Genomic DNA, 26,294 nt, shown 5'->3' on the forward strand with positions numbered 1-26,294 from the left:
CAAAGAAGTTAAGTCCCATAGTGCTCAGAGCCATTTCAACCCTTCCATCTCATCTTCGGTCTTCCTCTCCTTCTCGCTCCTTCAATATCTATATCTTCAACTCTGTTTCCGATATACTCTTCCCCTTTTCTCTTTAAGTGACCGCACCACCGTAGTCTGCTCTCTTGTATCTTTTCCCCATAGGTCCCATTTTCACAGCTCCTCTAACAAATTAATTTCTAATCCTGTCCTTCCTTGTTACCCCACACATCCACCTCAGCATCCTCATTTCCGCCACTTCCATCTTCCTTTCCTGGGCTAGTGTGATTGGCCATGTCTCTGCATTTTCCTCACTGTAGTCGCTGAAAACTGAGTCATCAAGTCGGGTTGACACCCGGAATTAACTCTTCTATTGAGGGCGCCGGAAAGCTTTACAAAGCAGGTCGAGCGTCTAATGTAATAAGGCTTGTCGAAAGGTATTCAGCAGCTTGTGCCCCGTTGCCGTTTCCTTATCGGTTTTTCTCACGGGGGTAAAGGCGCAGTTAGACGGAGAGTGCGACCTTAGAGCGTCGCTGGCCCCAGGCAGCATGAAAACTCTCCGGCAGCGTGGCGACCATTAGCAGCCGTGAGGCGGCACATAAAGAGCACCTTTACGAGGACGGCTAAAAGCCGCCGTGGCCGACTCGTGTTTCCGGCCGGCTTTCGCGACGCCGCGTAAAAGCGCTCTAATTCGCCGGGCCGCTCTCTCGATTTTACTGCCGCTGTAGCCCGGTGCACGCCGCTTTATGCCGAGAGCCACTTATCAAACTCGGTTTTACACTCGCTCATAATACTTCACCATCTACAGTCATTTCGCACGCACGAATAATAGTCGCGTGCTGTTAGTCTACCTGTTTCGACAGCACCAATAAAAAGGGGAAAAACAATTTTCGTTTGATTCCATCAAAAGGCTGAATTACACACCGCCAGGATAAAAAAAAGATACACCTGGAAATCCGATGATGGCATATGCATCCTGGGGGTGACACATGTTTCAACATCATCTACCAACAGCGTAGTAGCATAGCTACCAGAGCGCCAGCTGTGGCTACCCATTTATAGGGAATGCTCACACCCAGAAGCCTCATCTGTCCTCTCCCCTCTCCTCTACCTTCTGTACACGGAAGATATGCCCCAAACCCCGCCCCCCCCTTCCAGTCCAACTCCTACAGTATGCCGATGACACCGCCTTCCTTGCCCTCGCTCCTACCTTTCTACAGTCCCAACGCCTTCTCCAGAATCACCTTGACCATTTTGGTGCATGGTGTAACCTGTGGTTCCTGAAAATCGGTCCTTCCAGGCAATCATCGTAGGTCGTACCACTCGCTCCTTCTGGCTCCTTGATTTCTCCCTTATCATCTGCACCCATCCTGTCCACCTCTCCCCACCCTCACCTACCTTGGTCTCACCATTGTCTGTCACCTCACCTGGATCCCTCATCCCTGCTCTATACAATTCAAAGCCCACAACCGCTTCCAACTCCTCAAACTCCTCTCTGGCTGGACATGGGGGTTGAACTCTTCTACCATCCTCGACACCTACAAATCCTTAATCCGTCCCATCCTGTCCCACCTGTATATCCCCCCTCCCCTTTCCAAAATCCCTCCAGATCCTCGAGCACCATGCACTCTGCCTCGCCTTCTGTATACACCTCCCATCCTCCAAGTGGATCCTCTACAACCTGATTTCTTTCCCCAATCTGCTTCTTTTCCTCGAACATATCAATGTCCTCTGCACCTCCCACCGCTTTGATCCCCCTCATGCCCTGGTTGCTCCTCTCCAACTTCTGTCCACTGCTACGCCTTCACCATTGTGTCCCTTCTACCCTCCACCTCTACATCCTTCATCTCCTTTCCCAAGGTGGCTTCCCTCGACTCCCCCTCTCGGATGATGCCCTCTATCCTTTATCCCTCCTATCAACTCTGACCCTCACTTTCCCCTCCCTTCCTATGTCATTTTCATGGGCTCCCTCTCTACACCTTCCATCCTGTTTTTTCCATGCCTACCCTGTCTCTGCCTCCCTTCTCTCCTTTGAGTCGTTGCATTCCCCTCCTCTCCATTTCCCCACTCCCTCTTGCGTCTGCCTTGCCCCCCTTATGAGTCCTCTCCCCACTTCGTTCTCCTCTCCTTCCCCCTTCCCCCCCCCTCATCTGTCCAGATCCGCCCCCCCCCCCGGCCCTGTCTGCCCTTGGCTGTGGTGTGCCATCTTCCTGCCAACTTTTTAGTACAGTGTTTTAAATGGGTTTGTTTGCAAACAAAAATCATACTGTCGCTGGGTGTGATTTTTATATCTGATGCGATCAGAAACCAGACTGTCGCAGTGTTTTTTTTAATTGTCTGCCTACTGTTTCAGCTGCCTGCTTCCTGTGTATTTTATTAACTTTGCCAACCCTTTGATTTATGTTTTAACTTCCACAATTTTCCGCCATTTTAAATTTACGCCACCGTTTTTATCGGCTGCTTTTATTGTTTATTATCTTCTTCCGTTTTAAACATTCTGTAGGCTGAAGAGCTGCCTACTAAGGGGAAAAAAAGCCACAAGGCTCACTGTGGTGCACACATGTGAAACAAGCAGACAGCTATACCGCAGAGACGCACTCGTGCTTCCTACGGCCTAATTAGCGACTGTAGAAGGGGTCAAATTGCGACCTTTCGAGTGGTAGTATGGTCCGTCAGGAGAATTGCCACCAAAGTCAGACGTGCTTCGTCAGTTGTTGAACGACGCTGGTATAAGTAGTCACATGAAAAGTTTCACACCCGTAGAGGAGGTTCTGGATGCCCATGCAGAGCAGACGCCCGTCGGGATCGTCGTATTGTAAGGGCAGCAGCGGCAGATCGTACAGCTGCCACTGCACAGATAAGAGAAATTGTGAGCCCAGACTTGTCAACACGCAGTGTTGTGTACCGGTTTTTACCAGTGGGACTACGGGAACGCACAACTCTAGCCCGTCTTCCACTCACGCCACGGCATTGACGTACAAGACTCGACTGGTGCCGTCAGATGATCACTTGGAAGATGGAACGGAGCGCCGTGGTCTTCAGCGATGAAAGCAGATTCTGTCTGCACGCATGAGATGGTCGTTTGGGCGTACGACCAGGTGAAGGCTGTCTCATGGATTGCATTCGTCCAACGCACGCTAGCCAAACCTCAAGCCTTATGGTCTGGGGTGCGATAAGCTACAACCCTCTTTGATCTTTGCTGTTTCTATAGGGAACGTTATCCAGCGGTCGGTACTTTCAGAGAGTTGTTACACCTATTCTTTTGGAATTCTTGCAACAGGAAGCTGATGTGTTGTTCCAACAGGATAATGCCCGCCCACACTGAGCCGTGTCTGGCTCATGTTAGGCGTTGGATTAAACGTTGGGTGCTATTCTGTGTTTAGTCTCCCGCAGTTACATGTTGTTATTCTCTCTCTCCGCGAGTGGCAGCAGCGGCGTGCATTGATATTCGCACCTTGTGCTATCTTTGGCCTGGCGCTTGTAGTTTTCGGCTGTGCTGTGTGCGAAAAGTTGGTCGTTTGGGGTGGAGCAGCGAGAAAATCTCCGCGGCGCGTAGTTTGGCCGAGACCGCTAGCGGCATCCACGTGCGGTCGGAGTGTGTGGTGCTGTTCCCATTGCTACGAGGTCCGTGGACACGAAAGTTGAGTTTTGACTTAATCTACAAGCACGTCACGACTGTTAACATTGTGTCGTTTGGATTTTTCCGCAGCTCGTTGTCGTGCGGTAGCGTTCTCGCTTCCCGCGCCCGGGTTCCCGGGTTTGATTCCCGGCGGGGTCAGGGATTTTCTCTACCTCGTGATGACTGGGTGTTGTGTGATGTCCTTAGGTTAGTTAGGTTTAAGTTGTTCTAAGTTCTAGGGAACTGATAACCATAGATATTAAGTCCCATAGTGCTCAGAGCCATTTGAACCATTTTGTCGTTTGGATTTCGTTGTCGGCTGTTGAGACGTTCCTACGAGCAACAACGTGTGTTTTCACGTTGGCAAATTTTAGCAACCCTCCGGTGGAGTCCAACTGTACTAGTGGAGATGCCTGTTGTGGAGAGGCGTGTTTGTAAACGAGGCTATCGCCTGCTCTGCTCCAGCAAGTGACAGCAACAGAAAATCGGGCCCTTAGATATTGAAAGACGTACGTTTCATGTGGGTACATCTTTCATTAGAGTTTATCCTATCAACTAGGTTCGGTCTTTTACCCTTTTTATATATCTTAATCAAATACTACTCGGACCACTGCCTGTAGGAAGTGATCTATGGGAGATGTGTTTTATTTAACCCTTAACTTTCCCTTTATAAGGGCAACGCCCTTGCCGCAGTAGATACACCGGTTCCCGTCAGATCACCGGAGTTAAGTGCTGTCGGGCGTGGCCGGTGTTTGGATGAGTGACTATCCGGGCCGCCATGTGCTGTTACCATTTTTTGGGGTGCACTCAGCCTCGTGATGCCAATTGAGGAGCTACTCGACCGAATAGTAGCGGCTCCGGTCAAAGAAAACCAACTTAACGACCGGGAGAGCGGTGTGCTGACCAAATGCCCCTCCTATCCGGATCTTCAGCTGATCCGGCTGTCGGCTGGTCTCGATGGGCCACTCGTGGCCTGAAGACGGAGTGCTACTTCCCTTTATAACCTGTAGCCACTATTTCATGAACACTCCCTGTCTTGCATGAAACCCATCGTGTTAGTTTGGCTGTGGGATAAGGCGAATTTACTGCTGCCTCCCAGCTTGGAAACGGAGGGCTGACTCGTTGGAAGCCGCGCGGGATAATAGCAGGTAGGAGTAGGTTGGGGGGAACAGAAGAAGAACGAGAGGAATGATGGCAAATGACCGCACGCCTCTCTGCCTTCGCGTACGTGACTTCGATGGCATAGGTGCAAATATCTTTCCCACCAAAATTCCTTGGCATGTGTTTCTATTGGTTACCGTAATTTCGCAGTAGAAACTACGAGTTCTTTCCAGAAACTCTGACAGTTTAAACTGACGAACAAGGGATCAGTAGGGCACACTTTTTGACGCGAACCGATTGGGCCGTTGTATTGAGCGTGGAAGCTAGGCCCGTGACTGATCGGAATATTCGCCTAAAAGTGCGACCTCTTGGAGGTGTTGAGGAGCGAACGGTGGGCAGTTGAAGACTGGGCGGGCTACAGGCTGCACTTGCTGGAGATGCTGTCGTCCGGTGGGGCCACGCTGTGCAGCGGTACCACGAGCCGATCGCGATGAAATGCACTGTGCCTGCTTGCTAGCGCACTGTTAGGTTGCGATCAGAGCCTGTTCGTAGTAACATTGCTTTGTAATAAAATCTTTCCGAATTGCTGAAATCTTTGCCACGCGTGTCGTAAGCTAAGTTCTTTACACCTCCCCGTTTTAGACCGATCAGCATGTTAATTCTTTAGTTCTCTTGCTTAAATAACTGCATCTCATATCCACTTTTCTGTCGCTCTAGTCTTATTCCGTGGAAATCAGTTAGGGAAACTGTAAGTGTATCAGCCCCGTGAATCTCCTTGATTCAGTGATAGCAACTTCCCCTCTTGATCTTTGCCTCCAGTAACGCTTATCTCTGTTGCAGTAGTACGATTTCCCACGCCCCCCCCCCTCCCCATCCTCTCCTGTTAATCATTTTGTGTGCTAAGTTACTGTCAGCCCTTCATTTCTTAAGGGGCAGCAGCATTTAAGAACATTGCTTGTTACGCAACTGCAATTTTCTCCCCCTCCCCCTCCTCTGGTTATTTTCAGAGTGATCAGACAATAGAGTAATAAATAAACGACAAACGGCTAAACATCGTGTTTGTCGCCATAAGGGCACACTATGCTGCTTGTTTCCGTTGCGTCACGTTAAAGAAATTGTTTTACACGTTTTCAGGGCAGAAATTAACCACAGTGCGGCCACTGTGAAACGCCAGCTAAACCCACTGGGCAGAACAGGTGGCTAGAATTGCGGTAAGGGCCAAATAAGGTTGGGGTCAGTTTCACCTTAAAATTGTAATTATTATAATCTAATTACACATTTACAACCAAAGAGGCGCACAGCCGAACCTTTACAACTACGAGTCTCAAAATGCAATTCTTCGACGACTGAACGCCTCCAAACAAGAAATCTTAAAAATTAACAAGAAAAAAATGCAGTTAAAATAGCAAAGAAATAATTAATAAATAAAAAGCCTCAAGGCAAAGTTAGACAGAACAAACATATGCAAGGTGCAATACAAATGGCTGAAGGCCCACTATAACATTTTCAAGATTTTGAAATAAATTACCGTAACCTTCCAAAGGCAGAAGGCCGCAGTGTTTAAGCTTGCAAGGTAATTATAAGAATAAGGTTCCAAGCCGCAATGCTTAAGCTTGGAAGAATAAAGCTCCCACAATTAATTTCTCAAAACTTAAAAAAAAACCATAAGCCTTAAGTTTTAAGAAGCTGTACTGAACTAAAAGAACGACAACACAACAGCAATAACCTTTGAGCAAATATCCACTTGCCGGAATTCAAACTTTTTTCATAAGACACAGTAAAACTAAGAATTCTTTTTATCATTGGCTATGATAGATTATAAACAGACAATTAAACATCGGTGAGAAAGACAGTAAAAACAACAGCACTCAGAAGCCTCCAGGGGGTCGGTCTGCCCTCGTTCACTTAGGTGAGGCAGGTGATGAGCCCAACTACACTTGATTCGTCGGAACCTAACCAAGAGACAGCCACGTACTGACCGACAAACGACTTGCTTGTCACCAATCGGTACTTGAGAATTCAAACACAAAATGTTACGGGCGTGATTATCCACAATCAAATATGTACATGTATTAAGCTGTCAAAACTACACACAAGGCAGAAAATTCCGGTGGGGCACTTGAATTGTAGTCAATCAATATAGTTAATTGCACCACATAGCGGCTAAATTTCAGCAATAAAACACTGGGTGTTGCTCACAGGAAAACCTCCCCAACAGCAAACCACCGAAACGAACCACACAACATGAATGGACTTGGCTTGGGTACTTGAAACCACTGCTCAACTTTGACGTCCTGGGTCGGTGAAACACGGAGCTCGTATCGATCGGAAGGCTCCATACACGCTCCGACACTGCGCAAGGACCGCCAGCGGACCCAGCTGAGTGTACCGCGCGTAGATAACCTCCCTGGTCCGCAGCAACAGACCAACTGCCTGCTGCTCCGTCCGCGACTGCTGCTCCATCGCGACTGCTGCTCCATCGCGAATGCACTGCTGGTGCGTCTCCCACTCACTTCCAGACACCCGACAGAGGAAATACTGGCTGGGACCTAACCATGCAGAGAAAACACGGCCACTGGCTAGCCAACATCCCTGACCCGGGAAGAGACCGAGCTAAGTTCCACAAGATGGTAATTGAAGGGGCCCAGAAGCGCTAAGAAACCAGTTACGCGTTGCCCGATTAGACGACCGATCTCTCAGAGCCAATACAGCGACGACATTTAAAATAACTTGTCAATAAAAAATCATACAAACTACACACACAACCTGACAAACACTTGCACAAAGACCTGAACGATACCCAACAGTAACTAATGCTCGGTTTACGCTAGCAAGTTATTGTAGCAATTTACTTGCGCGGTAGAACTTGCCGCGCGATTTGCGAGTGTAAATATATCGCCAAGTCGACTTGCGAGTGCAGCAGTTTACTGCCGAAGTGACTTGCTGAACGTTTTCCGCTTCCACTGTGAACACCAAACAAGAAGTAGCTACAAGTAACTTGCAGATTTTAGGATTTATTTCTATTTCCTGCAAGTAGGAAACGCAAGTTATAGTAAGTATGTCGTCTGCATAATACTCATCTTTAACATTTTACTTAATATGGCGACTTGATTTTATGCAACCATCTTACGTATTATATGCAAACAAATTTCAGAAATGGAGGAGAAACGGAAATGGATGAAGCAGGATACAGAACATTTTATTGGGGACGTGCAGGGCTACCCCGAAATATTGAACGTTCATAACCGAGACGTTAATGGAAGAGTGAAGAAGATGAGCGCATTAAATGAAATCTCGTCGATATTCGATACGTCTGTGCAAGAAGTACACAGAGTGTAGCATAATTTGAAGACACAACCTCTTTGCCACCTGCATCCACTCGCTTGTTGGTTTAAGAGTCTAGAAAAAGACTATGTGTAATTATTACATGTTCTGTTTAATTAGCTTGTCACTTTCCATTTTATGAGCATTAGAAAAAAAACATTTTTATAAGCATATCATTCTGTAAAATGCAGTTTATTTCAATAAAAATTTAATTTCATTGTTGTATTTTCACATACCTTCAAATAATTTTCCATTTTCAAGACGTTAAAAGTGGCTCTACATACATCGGGTACGATCAGAGAAATCGTGCTAACAGGAATATGAAACAAGTACATTAGGGACTTGTATGAGTCTCCTACAACGAAAAGATTTCAGAATTCAATCTTTTTTTGGTTGTATGTTTCATATAAATAAATGAAATGTCTATTTTATTCGTAGCTCACTGGTAGCTATAAATCATGGAGTGACTAGCAAATGTTCCTTTGCTGAAATAGCAGTACGGAAGTTCGTGTCTCGTTTTGGTATGACGGGCGCTATTAACATCAACAAATACTCCAGATCACTTGAGGACATTCTGCAAAAGTTTTCAAAAGTGTCCATGCTCTCGATACTAAGTTCTTGCAAAAGGCCCCATTTTGCGATCTTCTCATTATCTACTTCCTAACCCAAATACTTCTCTTTTTCTTTTTCACGTTTTCATTACAATTACAAGAGCTGCAGCGTATCTCACCCGCCTACTAGTCATTTTAGACTTCGGCTGACACTCGTAGTGGTACTGAAAGCATATGTAAACAGTAACAGCAACTTGTTGACGCAAGTTTCTTGCCAAAGTACTTGCGGAAGAATCTTGCTTAATTCTTGCGCTGCTGTGTAAACACAGCTGCAAGCGGCTAGCGATAGCTTGCATTAATAACTTCTGCAAGCGACTTGCTAGTGTAAACCCAGCTTAAGCACGCACGAATACAAATCGGGAGTCGATGCACACAAACACAGCCGACTCATGAACGATCGGCGAGCGTCGTCAGGTAGGGCGACCGACTGACGATCCACCAAGATTGTGGCCCGGCTCAAGTGATGCGTGGTGGCAATGATCGGGCGAGCCATGTCGAAGCAGACCACACTGCTGCTCCAATCCGACTGCACTAGTGCCGAATTACAAACCCCCGACTGGCAGCCTGAACTTGCAACCCGAACTCACAACCCGAACTGGCTTACGACAGACCAAGACCGGGAAGTAATAGCGCCAGCCGGTGTGGCCGAGCGGTTCTAGGGTCGCAGGTTCGAATCCTGCCTCGGGCATATATGTGTGTGATATCCTTAGGTTAGTTAGGTTTAAGAAGTTCTAAGTTCTAGGGGACTGATGACCTCAGAAGTTTAGTCCCATAGTCCTCAGTGCCATTTGAACCATTGTTTTTAAGGTAATAGTAGTGGAGCAAAGATGCTATGAGAGGGTATATATTGATACGCGCTGCTAGCGCCGGTCACGGTCAGGCAAAGAAACAACTCAGTGAAAGTAGTAATTTAAATTAACGTAGTGGGGTGTAAAATAGATGATAGCGGGAAAACGAGCCACGCATGGCTCGCATTGCATTTACGGGGTATGACACCATCATTAGTGGATGTGTTAAAAAAACAATAGGAATCAGTGATTAAGGGATTACTGTCACACTTTTGCCTTTTTTCAGCCAGAAATACATATTAATTTCGCTAGCCTACCATCAGGGAAACGGCCTTGCCGCAGTGGATACAACGGTTCCCGTGAGATCACCGAAGTTAAGAGCTGTCGGGCGTGGTCGGCACTTGGTTTGGTGACCATCCAGGCCGCCACATGCTGTTGCCATTTTTAGGGCTGCACTCAACCTTGTTATGCCAATTGAGGAGCTACTCGACCGCATTGTAGCGGCTTCGGTCAAGAATACCATCATAACGGCCGGGAGAGCGGTGCACTGACCCTACGCCCCTCCTATCCACATCCTCCACTGAGGATGACAAGGCGGTCGGATGGTCCCGGTAGGCCACTCGTGGCCTGAAGACGGAGTGGTTTTTTTAGCCTCCACTTTATATTGTTTCAATAGCCTCTTTTATTTTTCGCTGTTGCAGCCTTTGCTGCTGGGATAGTAATCTAGTTGCTCTAACTCAAATGGCTCTGAGCACTATGGGACTTAACATCTATGGTCATCAGTCCCCTAGAACTTAGAACTACTTAAACCTAACTAACCGAAGGACAACACACAACACCCAGCCATCAGGAGGCAGAAAAAGTCCCTGACCTCGCCGGGAATCGAACCCGGGAACCCGGGCGCGGGAAGCGAGAACGCTACCGCACCACCACGAGATGCGGGCGCTCTGACTCACCTAATTAGAAATAAAGTGTGCAGCTGCATATATGAAAAACTTTGTGGACTCCGTTTCTCGCCGCATTGAGGCCATTAGCAAGATTAGAGTCCGTCTTACACAGTGTTATCGTGTTATCGTGATGTCTCCTGCAGCTGACTAATTTTCTGTCCGGTGCGCTTAGTACCTGCGTGGTTGCCGCTCCAGACATAGCGTACAACTGTCGCTGGAGCGCGAGGCCGTTATGCATCACGTTAGCAGCACATCCCTTACGATCAGAAGTGAGAGGTATTAATAAAAGCTCTCAGGCACTGAAAAGCTATTAAGATATTCCACGGTGTTTTAGGGTTGCAGCCGGCTGACATTGACATCTTGTCACCATATTTCGGCTGACAACCATTCATCCATCTTCAGACGAGTGATTTAGATTAGAGAATGCTGGTACACGTGGGTAACTTTATACAGTAACTTGGCGCGGAAAAGCATGTATATAGGCTGCCGTTACATGACCGCTCTTTGTCAGGTTTACCTCCCTCTTCGAATACTGCTCCATCTGTGGCGCGCAGACGCATATGTATGGGTGGGTACTATTTGAACGCTCTCTGTCGGAATGCAGGTTCGCAGAGTTAAAATTCAGATGTCAAATTAATTAAATTTGCTTCAGTGAGAAGATATGTAATGGCAATTGCGAATACGATTAGATTGCGGCTGCACAATTTTTTAATGACATACAAAAAATTATACCGGACCGGGAAACGGATTTTGCCCCAATTTGCGGTTGCAGTAAATTTTAGCAGACCATCAGGATTTTTAATTGACTTCGTATTTAGCATTCGACTGTGTACGGCGCGTACACTTTTCCTACTTGCAGGAGCTCCCTGATTCTTTTCGTTATGGCAAACGTGGGAGTATATCACAACTCAAATAAGTAATAAATAATTAATAATGAAAATATTGATATATTATGAAATCAGAATCAATAAAAATACAATATTTGGCAAAGAACACCCTTCAATGATGCTCCACAGTGCCAAACGACGTAAGTACATGTACTGAAACGATAGCGAAGTGCGTAGAACTACACTCCTGGAAATGGAAAAAAGAACACATTGACACCGGTGTGTCAGACCCACCATACTTTCTCCGGACACTGCGAGAGGGCTGTACAAGCAATGATCACACGCACGGCACAGCGGACACACCAGGAACCGCGGTGTTGGCCGTCGAATGGCGCTAGCTGCGCAGCTTTTGTGCACCGCTGCCGTCAGTGTCAGCCAGTTTGCCGTGGAATACGGAGCTCCATCGCAGTCTTTAACACTGGTAGCATGCCGCGACAGCGTGGACGTGAACCGTATGTGCAGTTGACGGACTTTGAGCGAGGGCGTATAGTGGGCATGCGGGAGGCCGGGTGGACGTACCGCCGAATTGCTCAACACGTGGGGCGTGAGGTCTCCACAGTACATCGATGTTGTCGTCAGTGGTCGGCGGAAGGTGCACGTGCCCGTCGACCTGGGACCGGACCGCAGCGACGCACGGATGCACGCCAAGACCGTAGGATCCTACGCAGTGCCGTAGGGGACCGCACCGCCACTTCCCAGCAAATTAGGGACACTGTTGCTCCTGGGGTATCGGCGAGGATCATTCGCAACCGTCTCCATGAAGCTGGGCTACGGTCCCGCACACCGTTAGGCCGTCTTCCGCTCACGCCCCAACATCGTGCAGCCCGCCTCCAGTGGTGTCGCGACAGGCGTGAATGGAGGGACGAATGGAGACGTGTCGTCTTCAGCGATGAGAGTCGCTTCTACCTTGGTGCCAATGATGGTCGTGTGCGTGTTTGGCGCCGTGCAGGTGAGCGCCACAATCAGGACTGTATACGACCGAGGCACACAGGGCCAACACCCGGCATCATGGTGTGGGGAGCGATCTCCTACACTGGCCGTACACCTCTGGTGATCGTCGAGGGGACACTGAATAGTGCATGGTACATCCAAACCGTCATCGAACCCATCGTTCTACCATTCCTAGACCGGCAAGGGAACTTGCTGTTCCAACAGGACAATGCACGTCCGCATGTATCCCGTGCCACCCAACGTGCTCTAGAAGGTGTAAGTCAACTATCCTGGCCAGCAAGATCTCCGGATCTGTCCCCCATTGAGCATGTTTGGGACTGGATGAAGCGTCGTCTCACGCGGTCTGCACGTCCAGCACGAACGCTGGTCCAACTGAGGCGCCAGGTGGAAATGGCATGGCAAGCCGTTCCACAGGACTACATCCAGCATCTCTACGATCGTCTCCATGGGAGAATAGCACCCTCCATTGCTGCGAAAGGTGGATATACACTGTACTAGTGCCGACATTGTGCATGCTCTGTTGCCTGTGTCTATGTGCCTGTGGTTCTGTCAGTGTGATCATGCGATGTATCTGACCCCAGGAATGTGTCAATAAAGTTTCCCCTTCCTGGGACAATGAATTCACGGTGTTCTGATTTCAATTTCCAGGAGTTTATGTTTCAAGACGTAAAATATCTATCACAAAATGTCGGAAACAGTTTTTATTTAATTTTTATTTTTGTTATTGTTTTATTTAACTTGGCAAGATTAGGGCCATCAGGCCCTCTCTTACATCTAACCAGGCATTCTACTTATTTTACTTTCATATGCTTTAGTACGCATGTTAAACTACATCTAGTACAAAAGTGAAATAAACAATTTCAAAGACACACTTGGAAAAACACATACATATACAGTTTATATTCGTAGATGATATGTACTGCTATAATTAGACATTACGAAAGAGACAGATTTTAGATAGGAGTGCTAGTAGCAGGGAGTATGAAGGAGACTTATGGTGAAGGGAGGAGAAGAATAGATGCATGATGAAACATAATCAAGGAAATATAAAGGAAAAGACGATTGTGTGGCTAATAGAGATAGATAAAGAGGAAGAAGAGATATGAGACTCTAGCTTCGCTATTTGACAGAGGGAAAACGTTATGAGGATGATAGTAGGAAACGCTTCAACTTCTTCTTAAAAGCAGCAGAGGATTGAATTTTGCGCAAGGAAAGGGGCAGTTTTTTCCAGAGGCGGACAGCGGCAAGTGAGAAGGATTTTGCAAAAGTTTTCGTTTTGTGAGTTGTCACAATTAGGATACCAAATAACAGTGGCCTCGTGTTTCGACTGCGATGGCATGAAAGGTGTTTAATCTCTGAAGCAAAGTACTGGGGTACATGCGCGAGGAGGAGCCGGTGAAGTAGACAGTGTGTGGTAGTCACGCAATTTGTCCGGCCGCAGCTACCCTAGCTGGGAGTATGAGGCACTAACATGATCATATCGGCGAATGTTGCAGGTGTAACGCACACAGGCATTCATGGTTAGTTCTAGCCGTCTTTTGTTTTCACTACTCATGCCTTGTTGAATTACATCACAACAGTGGAGGTTCGGTAGAACGAATGCTTGAATGAGCTGGCATTTCATGTCCTGGGCAAATACGTTCCGAAACTTTTTGAGAGCATTGAGACAATCGGACTTCTTCCGGCACACTGCGACTGTATTCTCCGCCCAGTTGAGATGCTCAGCCAAAGTTACACCGAAGTTCTTAACTGTTTTCTGATATGGTATTGGAATACCGTCGAGCAGGATAGGAGGCAGTCGTTCGCGGAAATCTCAAAAATGTTCATATGTGTGTGAAATCTTATGGGACTTACCTGCTAAGGTCATCAGTCCATAAGCTTACACACTACTTAACCTAAACTATCTTAATGACAAACACACACACCCATGCCCGAGGGAGGACTCGAACCTTCGCCGGGACCAGCCGCACAGTCCGTGTAGACCGCTCGGCTAATCCCGCTCGGCTTGCGGAAATCTGAACTTATTAACTCCTGATGGCAGATACCCTCACACGGCATTCATGTGAAGGAACTCCTGTCATTGTCCATATAAGAAGCAGCAAACACCAGCTCGAATCAAAGGAAGGAAAGGCGCAAGTGTGCTGATATTCTGAATGCTACAAGACAAATACAAATACATTCGGGCGCAACGCAGTTAGAAAATTAACTAAACAGGTGATTGGCTTTTGTATTATGTCCGGATCTAACCTGATCTTTGTACTGAAAGTTTCACTAAACTTACGTTTGTTTTATAATATTGACACTGTCACTCCCATGCACTTGTTGTTGCTGGTGTGGTCTTCAGTCCTGAGACTGGTTTGATGCAGCTCTCCACGCTACTCTACCCTGTGCAAGCTTCTTCATCTCCCAGTACGTACTGCAGCCTATATCCCTTTGAATTTGCTTAGTGTATTCATCTCTTGGTCTCCCTCTACGATTTTTACCCTCCACGCTGCCCTCTAATACTAAATTCGTGATCCCTTGATGCCTCAGAACATGTCCTACCTACCGATCCCTTCTTCTAGTCAATTTGGGCCACAAAATCTTCTCCCCAATCCTATTCAGTACCTCCTCATTCGTTATGTGATCTACCCATCTAATCTTCAGCATTCTTCTGTAGCACCACATTTCGAAATCTGCTATTCTCTTCTTGTCCAAACTAGTTATCGTTCATGTTTCACTTCCGTACATGGCTACGCTCCATACAAATACTTTCAGAAACGGCTTTCTGACACTTAAAGCTATACTCGATGTTAACAAATTTCTCTTCTTCGGAAACGCTTTCCTTGCCATTGCCAGTCTACATTTTATATCCTCTCTACTTCGACCATCATCCCATCATCAGTTATTTTGCTTCCCAAGTAGCAAAACTCCATTACTACTTTAAGTGTCTCATTTCCTAATCTAATTCCCTCAGCATCACCTGATTAATTCGACTACATTCCATTAGCCTTGTTTTGCTTTTGTTGATGTTCATCTTAAATCCTCCTTTCAAGACACTGTCCATTTCGTTCAACTGCTCTTCCAAGTCCTTTGGTATCTCTGACAACATTACAATGTCATTGGTGAACCTCAAAGTTTTTATTTCTTCTCCATGGATTTTAATACCTACTCCGAATTTTTCTTTTGTTTCGTTCACTGCTTGCTCAATATACAGACTAAACAACATGGGAGAGAGGCTACAACACTGTCTCACTCCCTTCCCAACCAATGCTTCCGTTGGATGTCCCTGGACTCTTATAACTGCCATCTGGTTTCTGTGCAAATTGTAAATAGTCTTTCGCTCCCTCTATTTTACCCCAGCCACTTTCAGAATACGAAAGAGAGTATTCCAGTCAACATTGTCAAAAGCTTTCTCTAAGTCTACCATTGCTAGTAACGAAGGGTTGCCTTTTCTTAATCTAGCTTCAAAAATAAGTCGTAGGGTCAGTATTGAGTCACGTGTTCCAACATTTCTACGGAATCCAAACTGATCTTCCCCGAGGTCGGATTCTATCAGTTTTTCCATTCGTCTGTAAAGAATTCGCGTTAGTATTTTGCAGCCGTGACTTATTAAACTGATAGTTAGGCAATTTTCACATCTGTCAACGCCTGCTTTCTTTGGGACTGAAATTATTATGTTGTCCAAACGAGATGTGAACTCAGTCCACACGGATTGACTTCGTCCAAAGAAGTAGTACACTGCCGGGCGCAGGGGACTGACGGCGGGCAAAGGAAAAGTCCACTGTCAGTCCTACGACGTACACGGGGCATGTACAGACATTTTTCCATCTCTGAACATGTGAATGGTAGGCCACAGATGGTCGCTCCACCAGTTTATTTACGAAACATACGTGAAGATTAGATACAGCCGAGAATTGCTGTAGGCTGAGTAGTGGTACTTACGTGGGTTCGTCTTCGAGGACGAGTTCCTCGAAGTCTACGACGATCCGGTAGCCGTCCGGTGCGGCGACGTCGACGAAGCAGTCGGCGTTGTCCGGGTAGTGGCGGGGGAAGCCGGGGGAGGAGGCGGTGGCGCGCGGCGCCTCCCTCGACAGCCGCACCGGCCGCCGGCACGACGCCGACGCCGACGCCGCCTCGCGGGCCTCTGCGTCCGCGCCGCCCGGCTGCACAGAGCACCAGCACAGCCTCAGTCTCATATAGTGTCTCACTGATACGTGCTACACCGTCGTTAAAAAAACAGTTCAAATGGCTCTGAGCGCTATGGGACTTAACTTCTGAGGTCATCAGTCCCATAGAACTTCGAACTACTTAACCCTAACTAACCTAAGGACATCACACACACCCATGCCCGAGGCAGGATTCGAACCTGCGACCGTAGCGGTCGCGCGGTTCCAGACTTTAACGCCTATAGCCGCTCGGCCACCCCGGCCGGCACACCGTCGTTAACATGCTACTTCGAACAAATGGTAAATTTTTGTGGTAAGTTCCTACGGGACCAAACTGTTGACGTCATCGGTCCCTAGGCTTACTCACTACTTAATCCAACTTCAACTAACTTACAATGAAATGAACAACATTAGCTGCTTACAGGCGTTGACATACGTCAACGGGGATAGATGAAAATTTGTGCCCCGACCGGGACTCGAACCCGGGATCTCCTGCTTACATGGCAGACGCTGTATCCATCTGAGCCACCGAGGACACAGAGGATAGCGCGACTGCAGGGATTTATCTCTGGCACGCCTGTAAGCAGCTAAGGGTGTTTATTTCATTGTACTTTCATTCTAACGAGCTGCTTGGGCACCGATGGTATCTGTTCTTTTGGACATGTCCGAAAGAGCAGATACCACCTTACCAAAAAAATCAACTAACTTACTCTAAGAACAACACACACACCCGTGCCCGAGGGAGGACCCGAACCTCCGACGGGAACAGCGGCGTGAATCGTGGCAAGGCGCCTGAGACCGCTCGGCTACCGAGCTCTGCTCGGACAATTGCATTGGGTTCTACATTTGTGTGGTCATATTGACCTTAATTGCTCAACAATTATTGAGTGTATCTTGATTCCGCATTTGCAACTACGAGAAACTGCGTGTTTTGACAGCAAACGATTTTCGTTTCACTGAAATTGAATATCGACAAGTGGTCTGTAATAAAAGACATTAGAATTTGACTTACATTGCAGGTCGAAGAACGTTTATTACTAGATGGTGATTTTTACTTACGGCATTCGATGCTTTGTTTCTCGCTCACAGCAAGTAACACCGTCTACATCCACATTTTTAGGTTATTTCTTGGTCTGGCATTGTTGATTCTGGCCTAATCTCACACTGGTTTGCAAAACTATGCTTTTTTATGCTAAAACTAACGCAATGTAGAACTAGAACTCTTTATTCGTACCTTTGTGGCTAAATATATATTTAGGCATACACATATATGTAGCCAGAATGATACAAATAAACAGGGGCAGTACTTCATTTTGTTGTGTTTAACTTTAAAAAATGCATAGCTTTGCTACTCAGTGTGGGATTAGGCCAGAATCAACAGTGCCAATCGCAGAAATAACCCGAAAACGTCCTTGCAGACAGTGGTTCCTGATGTGAGCAAAAAAACGCCATTGAATGTCGTAACTAAAAATCAATATCTTGTAACGAACTGTTTTTCGACCTGGAACGCAAGTCAAAGGGTACATATCAGTCATTATAGGCAGTGTTTTATTTCAATGAAAAATGCTGAGGTCGATATGTGGGAAAGTGTTGGGTCAGTGTGGGTCACACTGACCCATGAGACAGGTAAGGCCGGCATAACAACCTGCAAGAGGCTGCGCGTAAGGGACGTGGAAGAACAGCGACAACGCCTTGTCATAGCAGTTAAAGCCGATATCCTGGTTCTAACATGGATGACACCGAGTCGTCCTGCTGGAGATGGTGAGGATGTCGTATCGGACCTCAAAGATGGTTTCTGTCAATACGAAGCACCCAAAAGATGACTGGAACGTGCGTCCTGGGACAACAGCGGAGGGAAAATTTGGGCTCGACATAGGTGTCGACGGAGGCCACTCACTGGAGCGGATTCAAGCTGTGGCGTAGGTTGTGTTGGATGTTCGCTCGTATAGCCAGAAGCAAACGGCGGTAGCTGAATGCCCTCGTACGGTGGGTATGTCCGGTAAATGTGATACCTATGTAGCAGAGTTTGTCCATTATGGGAGCCAGCTGTGCCCCTTCGTGCTGGAGACCACGACCGATGTTCATAATCGCTAATTTGGCCGCATTGAGTGCATTGAGGATGTTTCCCGAGGTTATTTCATACTGTCGGTTCAGTGCAAGTGCATGAGCAGGGGGTCATCTGGGTATGCCTGTAAATGGAAGGCTTGGCTGCATAGGATGAATCCCGTAAGGCGAAGTGGGAGACCTCTGATAAGTAGTTTGACGGCGATCGAGAACAGCACAGTGGACAGGGGATAACTAGGTCTGACGGAACGCTGTACTGGAATCGGTCCCGCCTGTCGACCGTTGACTTGAATACTTGATGTGGCACCGGCACGCACGTGTCCCGGGCTGTCGACGGATAGGAGAGCTATATGCGTCACCACCGACAGCAAGTACTGGTGTCGGATTTTATCAGAGGCACTATCGAAGTTGATCGATACCAGTGGCGTACGGAGACGGTAAGACACGGCGAGCATGACGAGATCCCAACATTCGCCTGTGGCAGTTTACAGGTTGGCACGACGGCTGTGTGACGTCTTCTCCGGTCAAAGAAGTCAAGACAGTACAGTGTGTACACTTGCCGCCTGTAGGCGAACATAGACCTTATAGCTCGCACTGAGAAATGTAAGCAGGCGAAAGTTTGTCATCTTCGGACCTCGAGACCGATTATGTACTGGAATTAAAATTCCTGTCGCAAAGGCCGCTGGTATTTGGAATTTGTGAGTGAGAAGCATTGGTTCACTGCTGCATCATCAGGTCACAGAACGCTCGATATAATTCAGCCGGTAGGCCATCTGGATCTACACTCCTGGAAATGGAAAAAAGAACACATTGACACCGGTGTGTCAGACCCATCATACTTGCTCCGGACACTACGAGAGGGCTGTACAAGCAATGATCACACGCACGGCACAGCGGACACACCAGGAACCGCGGTGTTGGCCGTCGAATGGCGCTAGCTGCGCAGCATTTGTGCACCGCCGCCGTCAGTGTCAGCCAGTTTGCCGTGGCATACGGAGCTCCATCGCAGTCTTTAACACTGGTAGCATGCCGCGACAGCATGAGAGTCGCTTCTGCCTTGGTGCCAATGATGGTCGTATGCGTGTTTGGCGCCGTGCAGGTTAGCGCCACAATCAGGACTGCATACGACCGAGGCACACAGGGCCAACACCCGGCATCATGGTGTGGGGAGCGATCTCCTACACTGGCCGTACACCTCTGGTGATCATCGAGGGGACACTGAATAGTGCACGGTACATCCAAACCGTCATCGAACCCATCGTTCTACCATTCCTAGACCGGCAAGGGAACTTGCTGTTCCAACAGGACAATGCACGTCCGCATGTATCCCCTGCCACCCAACGTGCTCTAGAAGGTGTAAGTCAACTACCCTGGCCAGCAAGATCCCCGGATCTGTCCCCCATTGAGCATGTTTGGGACTGGATGAAGCGTCGTCTCACGCGGTCTGCACGTCCAGCACGAACGCTGGTCCAACTGAGGCGCCAGGTAGAAATGGCATGGCAAGCCGTTCCACAGGACTACATCCAGCATCTCTACGATCGTCTCCATGGGAGAATAGCAGCCTGCATTGCTGCGAAAGGTGGATATACACTGTACTAGTGCCGACATTGTGCATGCTCTGTTGCCTGTGTCTATGTGCCTGTGGTTCTGTCAGTGTGATCATGTGATGTATCTGACCCCAGGAATGTGTAAATAAAGTTTCCCCTTCCTGGGACAATGAATTCACGGTGTTCTTATTTCAATTTCCAGGAGTGTAGCTATCTCTTCGTCGCACCTTGACGATAGCATCTGCCACCTCGTCCATAGTAACTGCCGCCGTCAAGGATGCAGCCTCTGTAGCGTCCTGAGTACATGTGACGTGTCTGAGAACGTCGTCATATGTCGCATCGTCTGCTTTTCTGTAGTTGTACATTTGTCGGCAGTGGACTAGTGTCCTGGACAGCAAAGGTGAAGGCAAAACTCGCTTGTGTACTGACATGCCTACCGTCTTGCTTGAGGAGGGTGGTAACAAGCTGTTGGCGACGATGACGATAGTAGGAAGTTGCATGGAGCATCGATGGTGTTTCCTCAGGCGTTGTTTAAATGGCTCTGAGCACTATGCGAGGTCATCAGTCGCCTAGAACTTAGAAGTAATTAAACGTAACTAACCTATTGACATCACACACATCCATGCCCGAGGCAGGATTGGAACCTGCGACCGTAGCGGTCGCTCGGATCCAGACTGTAGCGCCTTGAACCGCACGGCCACTCCGGCCGGCTCCTCAAGCGTGATTTCCTGACTGTGTGACCTCATTATCATACCCTGTAGCTTACAGCGTGTCAATGAACGGAGATTGGCGTTAATGCGTTGTCGCTCCCTGTGGATTTCGGGTGTTAGAGGTTGGATGTCGAGTTCCCGTAGCGTGGTATGGTAATAACTGATGGTCCCGCGCTGCCACGCAGCCGACTCTTCTTGCATTGGACCATCTACCTTGTGATAAAGGTTTGAGACAGCTGAGCCATAACAGAGGTGTAGAGGGGTACCTGGGAAGGCGGCGTTGGTAGGAAGTCCACACCACTGCGACACGCTGTTGACAAAGTGGGTCATGGAATGGGGACGTGTTACGCCTCCACGTCTCACGGTGGCACCAGCCTGACTGCGGTGGAAGTAGGAGAGAGCTGGTGAGCAAGCAATGGTCGGAAACGGCAAGTTAACATTTTTCCGCAGCGAGCACTCCGAACTTTAGTGTGTGGGAGACGTACATGCGACGTATGCTGCTTGCAGAAAGTCTCATAAGATGTGTATGGACAGGGGTGTCGCTGCAGACTTTCTGCCATTCGTCAATAAGGCGGAGTTCTTCCACTATTTTACGAAGGACCGGGCGCAGTGAGCAGCCGAGATGTTGGCCTTTCGGATGCAATATGCAATTAAAGTCGCCTCCAAGAACAGTGTGGTCGAAAAGACCAAGGAAAGGAGGGTGATGTCTACAGAGTAAGAAGCACAACGTTGACTTAGGCTGTATGTGACTGGCCGAGCATATAGATTGACGATATACGTTTCGAATGTGGTAAGGACCATGTCGCATGTGGATGGGACTACGGTTACATCTATGACGAGTAGCCCCTAGCGGACGGATGTCGCCACCCTGCACGAGGCGTGATTACCAATCGAGTTATACAAGTCGTATTTATACACTACTGGCCATTAAAATTGCGACCACAAGAAGAAATGCATATGATAAACGACTATTCATTGGACAAATATATTATACTAGAACTGACATGCGATTACATTTTCACGCAATTTGGGTGCATAGATCCTGAGAAATCGGTATCCAGAACAAGCACCTCTGGCCGTAATAACGGCCTTCATACGCCTGGGCATTGACTCAAACAGAGCTTGGATGGCGTGTACAGCTACAGCTGCTCATGCAGCTTCAACACGATACCATAGTTCATCAAGAGTAGTGACTGGCTTATTGTGACGAGCCAGTTGATCGGCCACCATTGACCAGACGTTTTCAGTTGGTGGGACATCTGGAGACTGTACTGGCCAGGGCAGCAGTCGAACATTTCCTGTATCCAGAAATGCCCGTACAGGACCTGCAACATGCGGTCGTGCATTATCCTGCTGAAATGTAGGGTTTCGCAAGGATCGAATGAGGGGTAGAGCCACGGGTGGTAACACATCTGAAATGTAACGTCCACTGTTCAAAGTGCAGTTAGTGCGAACAAGAGGTGACCGAGACGTGTAACCAATGGCACCCCATACCATCACGCCGGGTGATACGCCAGTATGGCGATGACGAATACACGCTTCCAATGTGCGTTCACCGCGATGTCGCCTAACACGGGTGCGACCATCACGATGCTGTAAACAGAACCTGGATTCATCTGAAAAAATGACGTTTTGCCATTCGTGCACCCAGGTTCGTCGTTGAGTACACCATCGCAGGCGCTCCTGACTCTGATGTAGCATCAAGAGTAACCGGAGCCATGGTCTCCGATATGATAGCCCATGCTGCTGCAAAAGTCGTCGAACTGTTCGTGCAGATGGTTGTTGTCTTGCGAACGTCTCCATCTGTTGACTCAGGGATCGAGACGTGGCTGCACGATCCGTACAGCCATGCGGATAAGATGTCTGCAATCTTGACTGCTAGTGATACGAGGTCGTTGATATCCAGCACGACGTTCCGTATTACCCTCCGGAAAGCACCGATTCCATATTCTGCTAGCAGTCGTTGGATCTCGATCAACGCGAGCAGCAATGTCGCGATACGATAAACTGCAATCGCGATAAGTTACAATCCGAGGTTTCTCAAAGTCGGAAACATGATGGTACGCATTTCTCCTCCTTACACTAGGCATCACAACAACGTTTCACCAGGCAACGCCGGTCAACTGCTGTCTGTGTATGAGAAATAGGTTGGAAACTTTACTCATATCAGCACTTTGTAGGTGTCGCCATCGGCGCCAACCTTGTGTGAATGCTGTGAAAAGCTAATCATTTGAATATCACAGCATCTTCTTCCTGTCGGTTAAATGTCGCGTCTGTAGCACGTCATCTTCGTGGTGTAGCAATTTTAATGTCCAGTAGTATAAATATCGAGAATCGTTGCACCTCCTGTAAAACGGAGCCGTCTACATCTGACGTGGTAAACATGTCTCGGAATAACTGTATCTTTACCATACTGCGAATCCTATTGGTGTTGATTGTATCCACTCTGTACGCTTGTAGCGCTGTTGCTGACAGTTGATCCACCATAACTGAGAGAGGCTGTGGGTTTAGTCGATGGGTGACATCACCCCCCTCCCTGGCTGCTGGGGCACACTTGTAAGTCATTGGTGAGTGGGGCTAACTGGGTACGTCGATTGCTGTGCGATCAACGACGTGTCTTCTTCATCATCTCCCGATGTCGTTGTGGCCTTGGAGTTTTCAGTGTCCATACGGCTTGTGACGGGGTAGTTGTACCATACCAGATACTGCTTCCATCCAAGCAGTTTTCCTTTTCGCCGTCCGCAGAGGGGAAGGGCGCTGGCCAGATTGTTGTGCATGGTTGTTCGTCACTGTCACCGACGGCTGACATCGGGAGGTGGGCGTCGTCCGCACATGTGACGTCGTCATTCTCGTGCATGGTATATCCATGGTTCCTGGGGTCGACCTGTACCTCCGTTTGCGCCAGAGTCGTGAACGTTGTTTGCAAACATATCCTTCTGCGTCAGATAGCATGGAGTCCTGCCATCTGTGCTTCCATCGGCACCACAAGGGATCCAGGTGCTGATATAGTGGCGACGTCGGTCGTAGTGTTGGGTGAAGGAGGCTGCTGTGTGGAGGGATACTTCACTGCCCTTTACTTTTGGTTCCTTCCCGTCGTCCAAATCGTCACTTTGTGATGTGTGTTGGGGCTGGGGAGGCTAAGTGGCAGGCTTCGTGAAATCGTGGCGGAGTAAAACCCGTTTGCATACGTCGCCGGTAGAGCAGTTTGGTTGGGTAGGGGCGTCACGTCTATAGGAGGTAATTGTGCAATCTGTCACTGTATACATTCCGACTGCGTTTGTCCTTCATTTGCGGATCCAGAGCACGTACGCGGTTCGCCGTCGTACATGATAATAGCTTTGCAGCCACTCAGTGCGGAGGTAGGAGGGTACATGGCTACGGAGATTGATATGCACTTGTCGGACAACACTGAAAACAGGAGATGTCTTGAACTGTGCCTATTTCTCGGCTACGTGTTTGAGAACCGTGTCGTAGGGGTGGAGGGAGGATATCTCAGCTTCAGCTGATAGCTCAAGAGGCAAATCGAAAACTCTAATTGTTCGGACGCCCAAACAATCGTGATAAAATTGTCACAGTGCCTACATTGCCATCCGCGTGACAGAAGCTGTGTTCCTGACTTGCCTCCATGATGGTCTTGTCACACGTGGTGTCATTAATAATCTTCAAGTACATTGTGCTGCTTACGATGGAAAAAATGTATGCCTATCATGTCCGATGATGGCCTCTTTATCTTGTCTCTCAAAAGCCCTTCCACTTAAAGTGCACTGGGTCGTGCAAAGTCGATACAAAAGATGAATCGTAGGGATGCTTTACGAGATTAGTTCACTGTGTGGTCTTGCCAGTACAGCCTCCGTGCGTGTAGCGGCTGATATAAAAACAAACAAGGCAAGTTCTTCTCGGGTGTGCAGCCGGATCATAATGTCTTCTTGACGCAATATTTTCGCGGTCCAGCTGGTCGCCATCCTCAGGTGAGCTTGCTTGTACACGATCTCGCCGGAACTGACTTTTCAGCGCAAGCGGCGGCCCCTGTATCGAAATCGAGATATAGCTATCAAAAATTATAAATTTGGTTCCGATGATCGAAACAGAGACCGTTGTTTTTTATTGTCTGATATCACCGGGTTCCAAGTCTTACTTAAAAGATAACCATTGTCTCTATTAGTAAGTATATCAGATAAACGAATCTCTATGGATTCTTTTAAAACACAGTCCCAATAGCGAGATGCAGCGGCAACCATTTGTGTCTCGTCATACAGCATTCTGTGTTCCTCGGTGAGACAGTGCTCCGGCACTGCAGATTTCTCAGGCTGAAGCAGCCGTGTGTGCCTCTGGTACTCAAAACATCGGTCTAGAATGGTCCGGATTGTCTGACCAATATAAGCCTTCCCACAGTGGCAAGGGATCTTTAACAGAGCCAAGAAACGCTCTAATCTTGGCTGGCGGACGAAAATTACTTTTGATATGATATCTTTTCAGAAATCTTCCTATCTTCGAGGAAATGCTCCCAGCAAAAGGCAGAAAAGCCACCGATTTGCAGGTATCTTCTGGTGGTTCAGGCGAAGGTCCAAACTGGAAATCACGACGGATCTGTTTTTCTGTATAGCCATTCTGCTTGAACACAACCTTAAGATGGTCCAATTCCTGTGTCAAGCTTTCTCTATCTGAAATGGCGTAAGCTCTTCTCGCCAACGTCCGCAGGACCCCCGTACGCTGGAACGATGGATGACAGCTAGAAGCATGCAAGTAACGGTCCGTGTGTGTAGGCTTTCGATAAACACAGTGTCCCAGTGTCCCATAATTCCTGACAGATTTGAACTTGCATGCCCGACCGAGTCTTGAGATGTGGGGAAGTGTCCCACCGACCGAGCTGCCCCACCACGACTCACGACTCGTCCTCACAGCTCCTCTACCGCCTGTATATCTCATCTGTTACCTTTCAAACTACACAGTTCTCCTGCCAATCTTGCAGAAGTACAGCTCTGAAGACCGGCCCGGATTCGTGTTTGGGTAGCTGAGTCGGTAGAGTACTTGTCCGCTAAAGTCAAAAGTCCCAAGTTCGAGTCTGCTTCTGACACACAGTTTTAATCTGCCAAAAAAATTTCATATAGCGCTCACTCCGCTGCAAAGTGAAAAATTCATTTTGCTGCAACTGCAACTGCGGAAAAAGAGGCAGAAAAAAGAAGTAAGACAACGTCTAAAACGTGGTAGCCTTATGGTCTAACATTTTGCAGTATCTAATGTACACACAGCCTTAAATAGGTGTTGAGCACAAGCCACTGTCAGTCTGTAGCCAGCAATCAACCGGTGAAACACTACACAAGGTTCTGTTTCTTGAAGTTTTCCCAGCGGATAGAATATTCCATCACCATTCGTGCTTTCATTCGGGACGACAATATTTCTTCGGCCGGCATTTCAGCAGTCAATATGCTCAACCGAGACATCGATTTACAGCTCAACAAATCTTGTAAACAACTCATTTTACGACTTCCATCTCACAGAAATTATTGTTCTGAGTCTTTACTGCGGGGCATTCCAACAAATGGTATTTATTTTAACAATTAATCACATTATTTCTCTTG

At 47.9% G+C, this 26,294-nt stretch overlaps 1 protein-coding gene across 1 annotated transcript in view; it reads right to left on the reverse strand.

Annotated features, from left to right (window-relative positions):
* Positions 1-26,294, reverse strand: part of LOC126355345 (uncharacterized) — a 708,215-nt gene that overhangs the window by 390,211 nt on the left and 291,710 nt on the right. Inside the window, exon 8 of the mRNA XM_050005639.1 lies at positions 16,171-16,391. Coding sequence (XP_049861596.1) covers positions 16,171-16,391 — 221 coding nt within the window. The remainder of the gene's footprint in view (positions 1-16,170; positions 16,392-26,294) is intronic.

This window comes from Schistocerca gregaria, chromosome 3 (assembly GCF_023897955.1).
Source record: "Schistocerca gregaria isolate iqSchGreg1 chromosome 3, iqSchGreg1.2, whole genome shotgun sequence".
NCBI classification, from domain to species: Eukaryota; Metazoa; Arthropoda; class Insecta; order Orthoptera; family Acrididae; genus Schistocerca; species Schistocerca gregaria.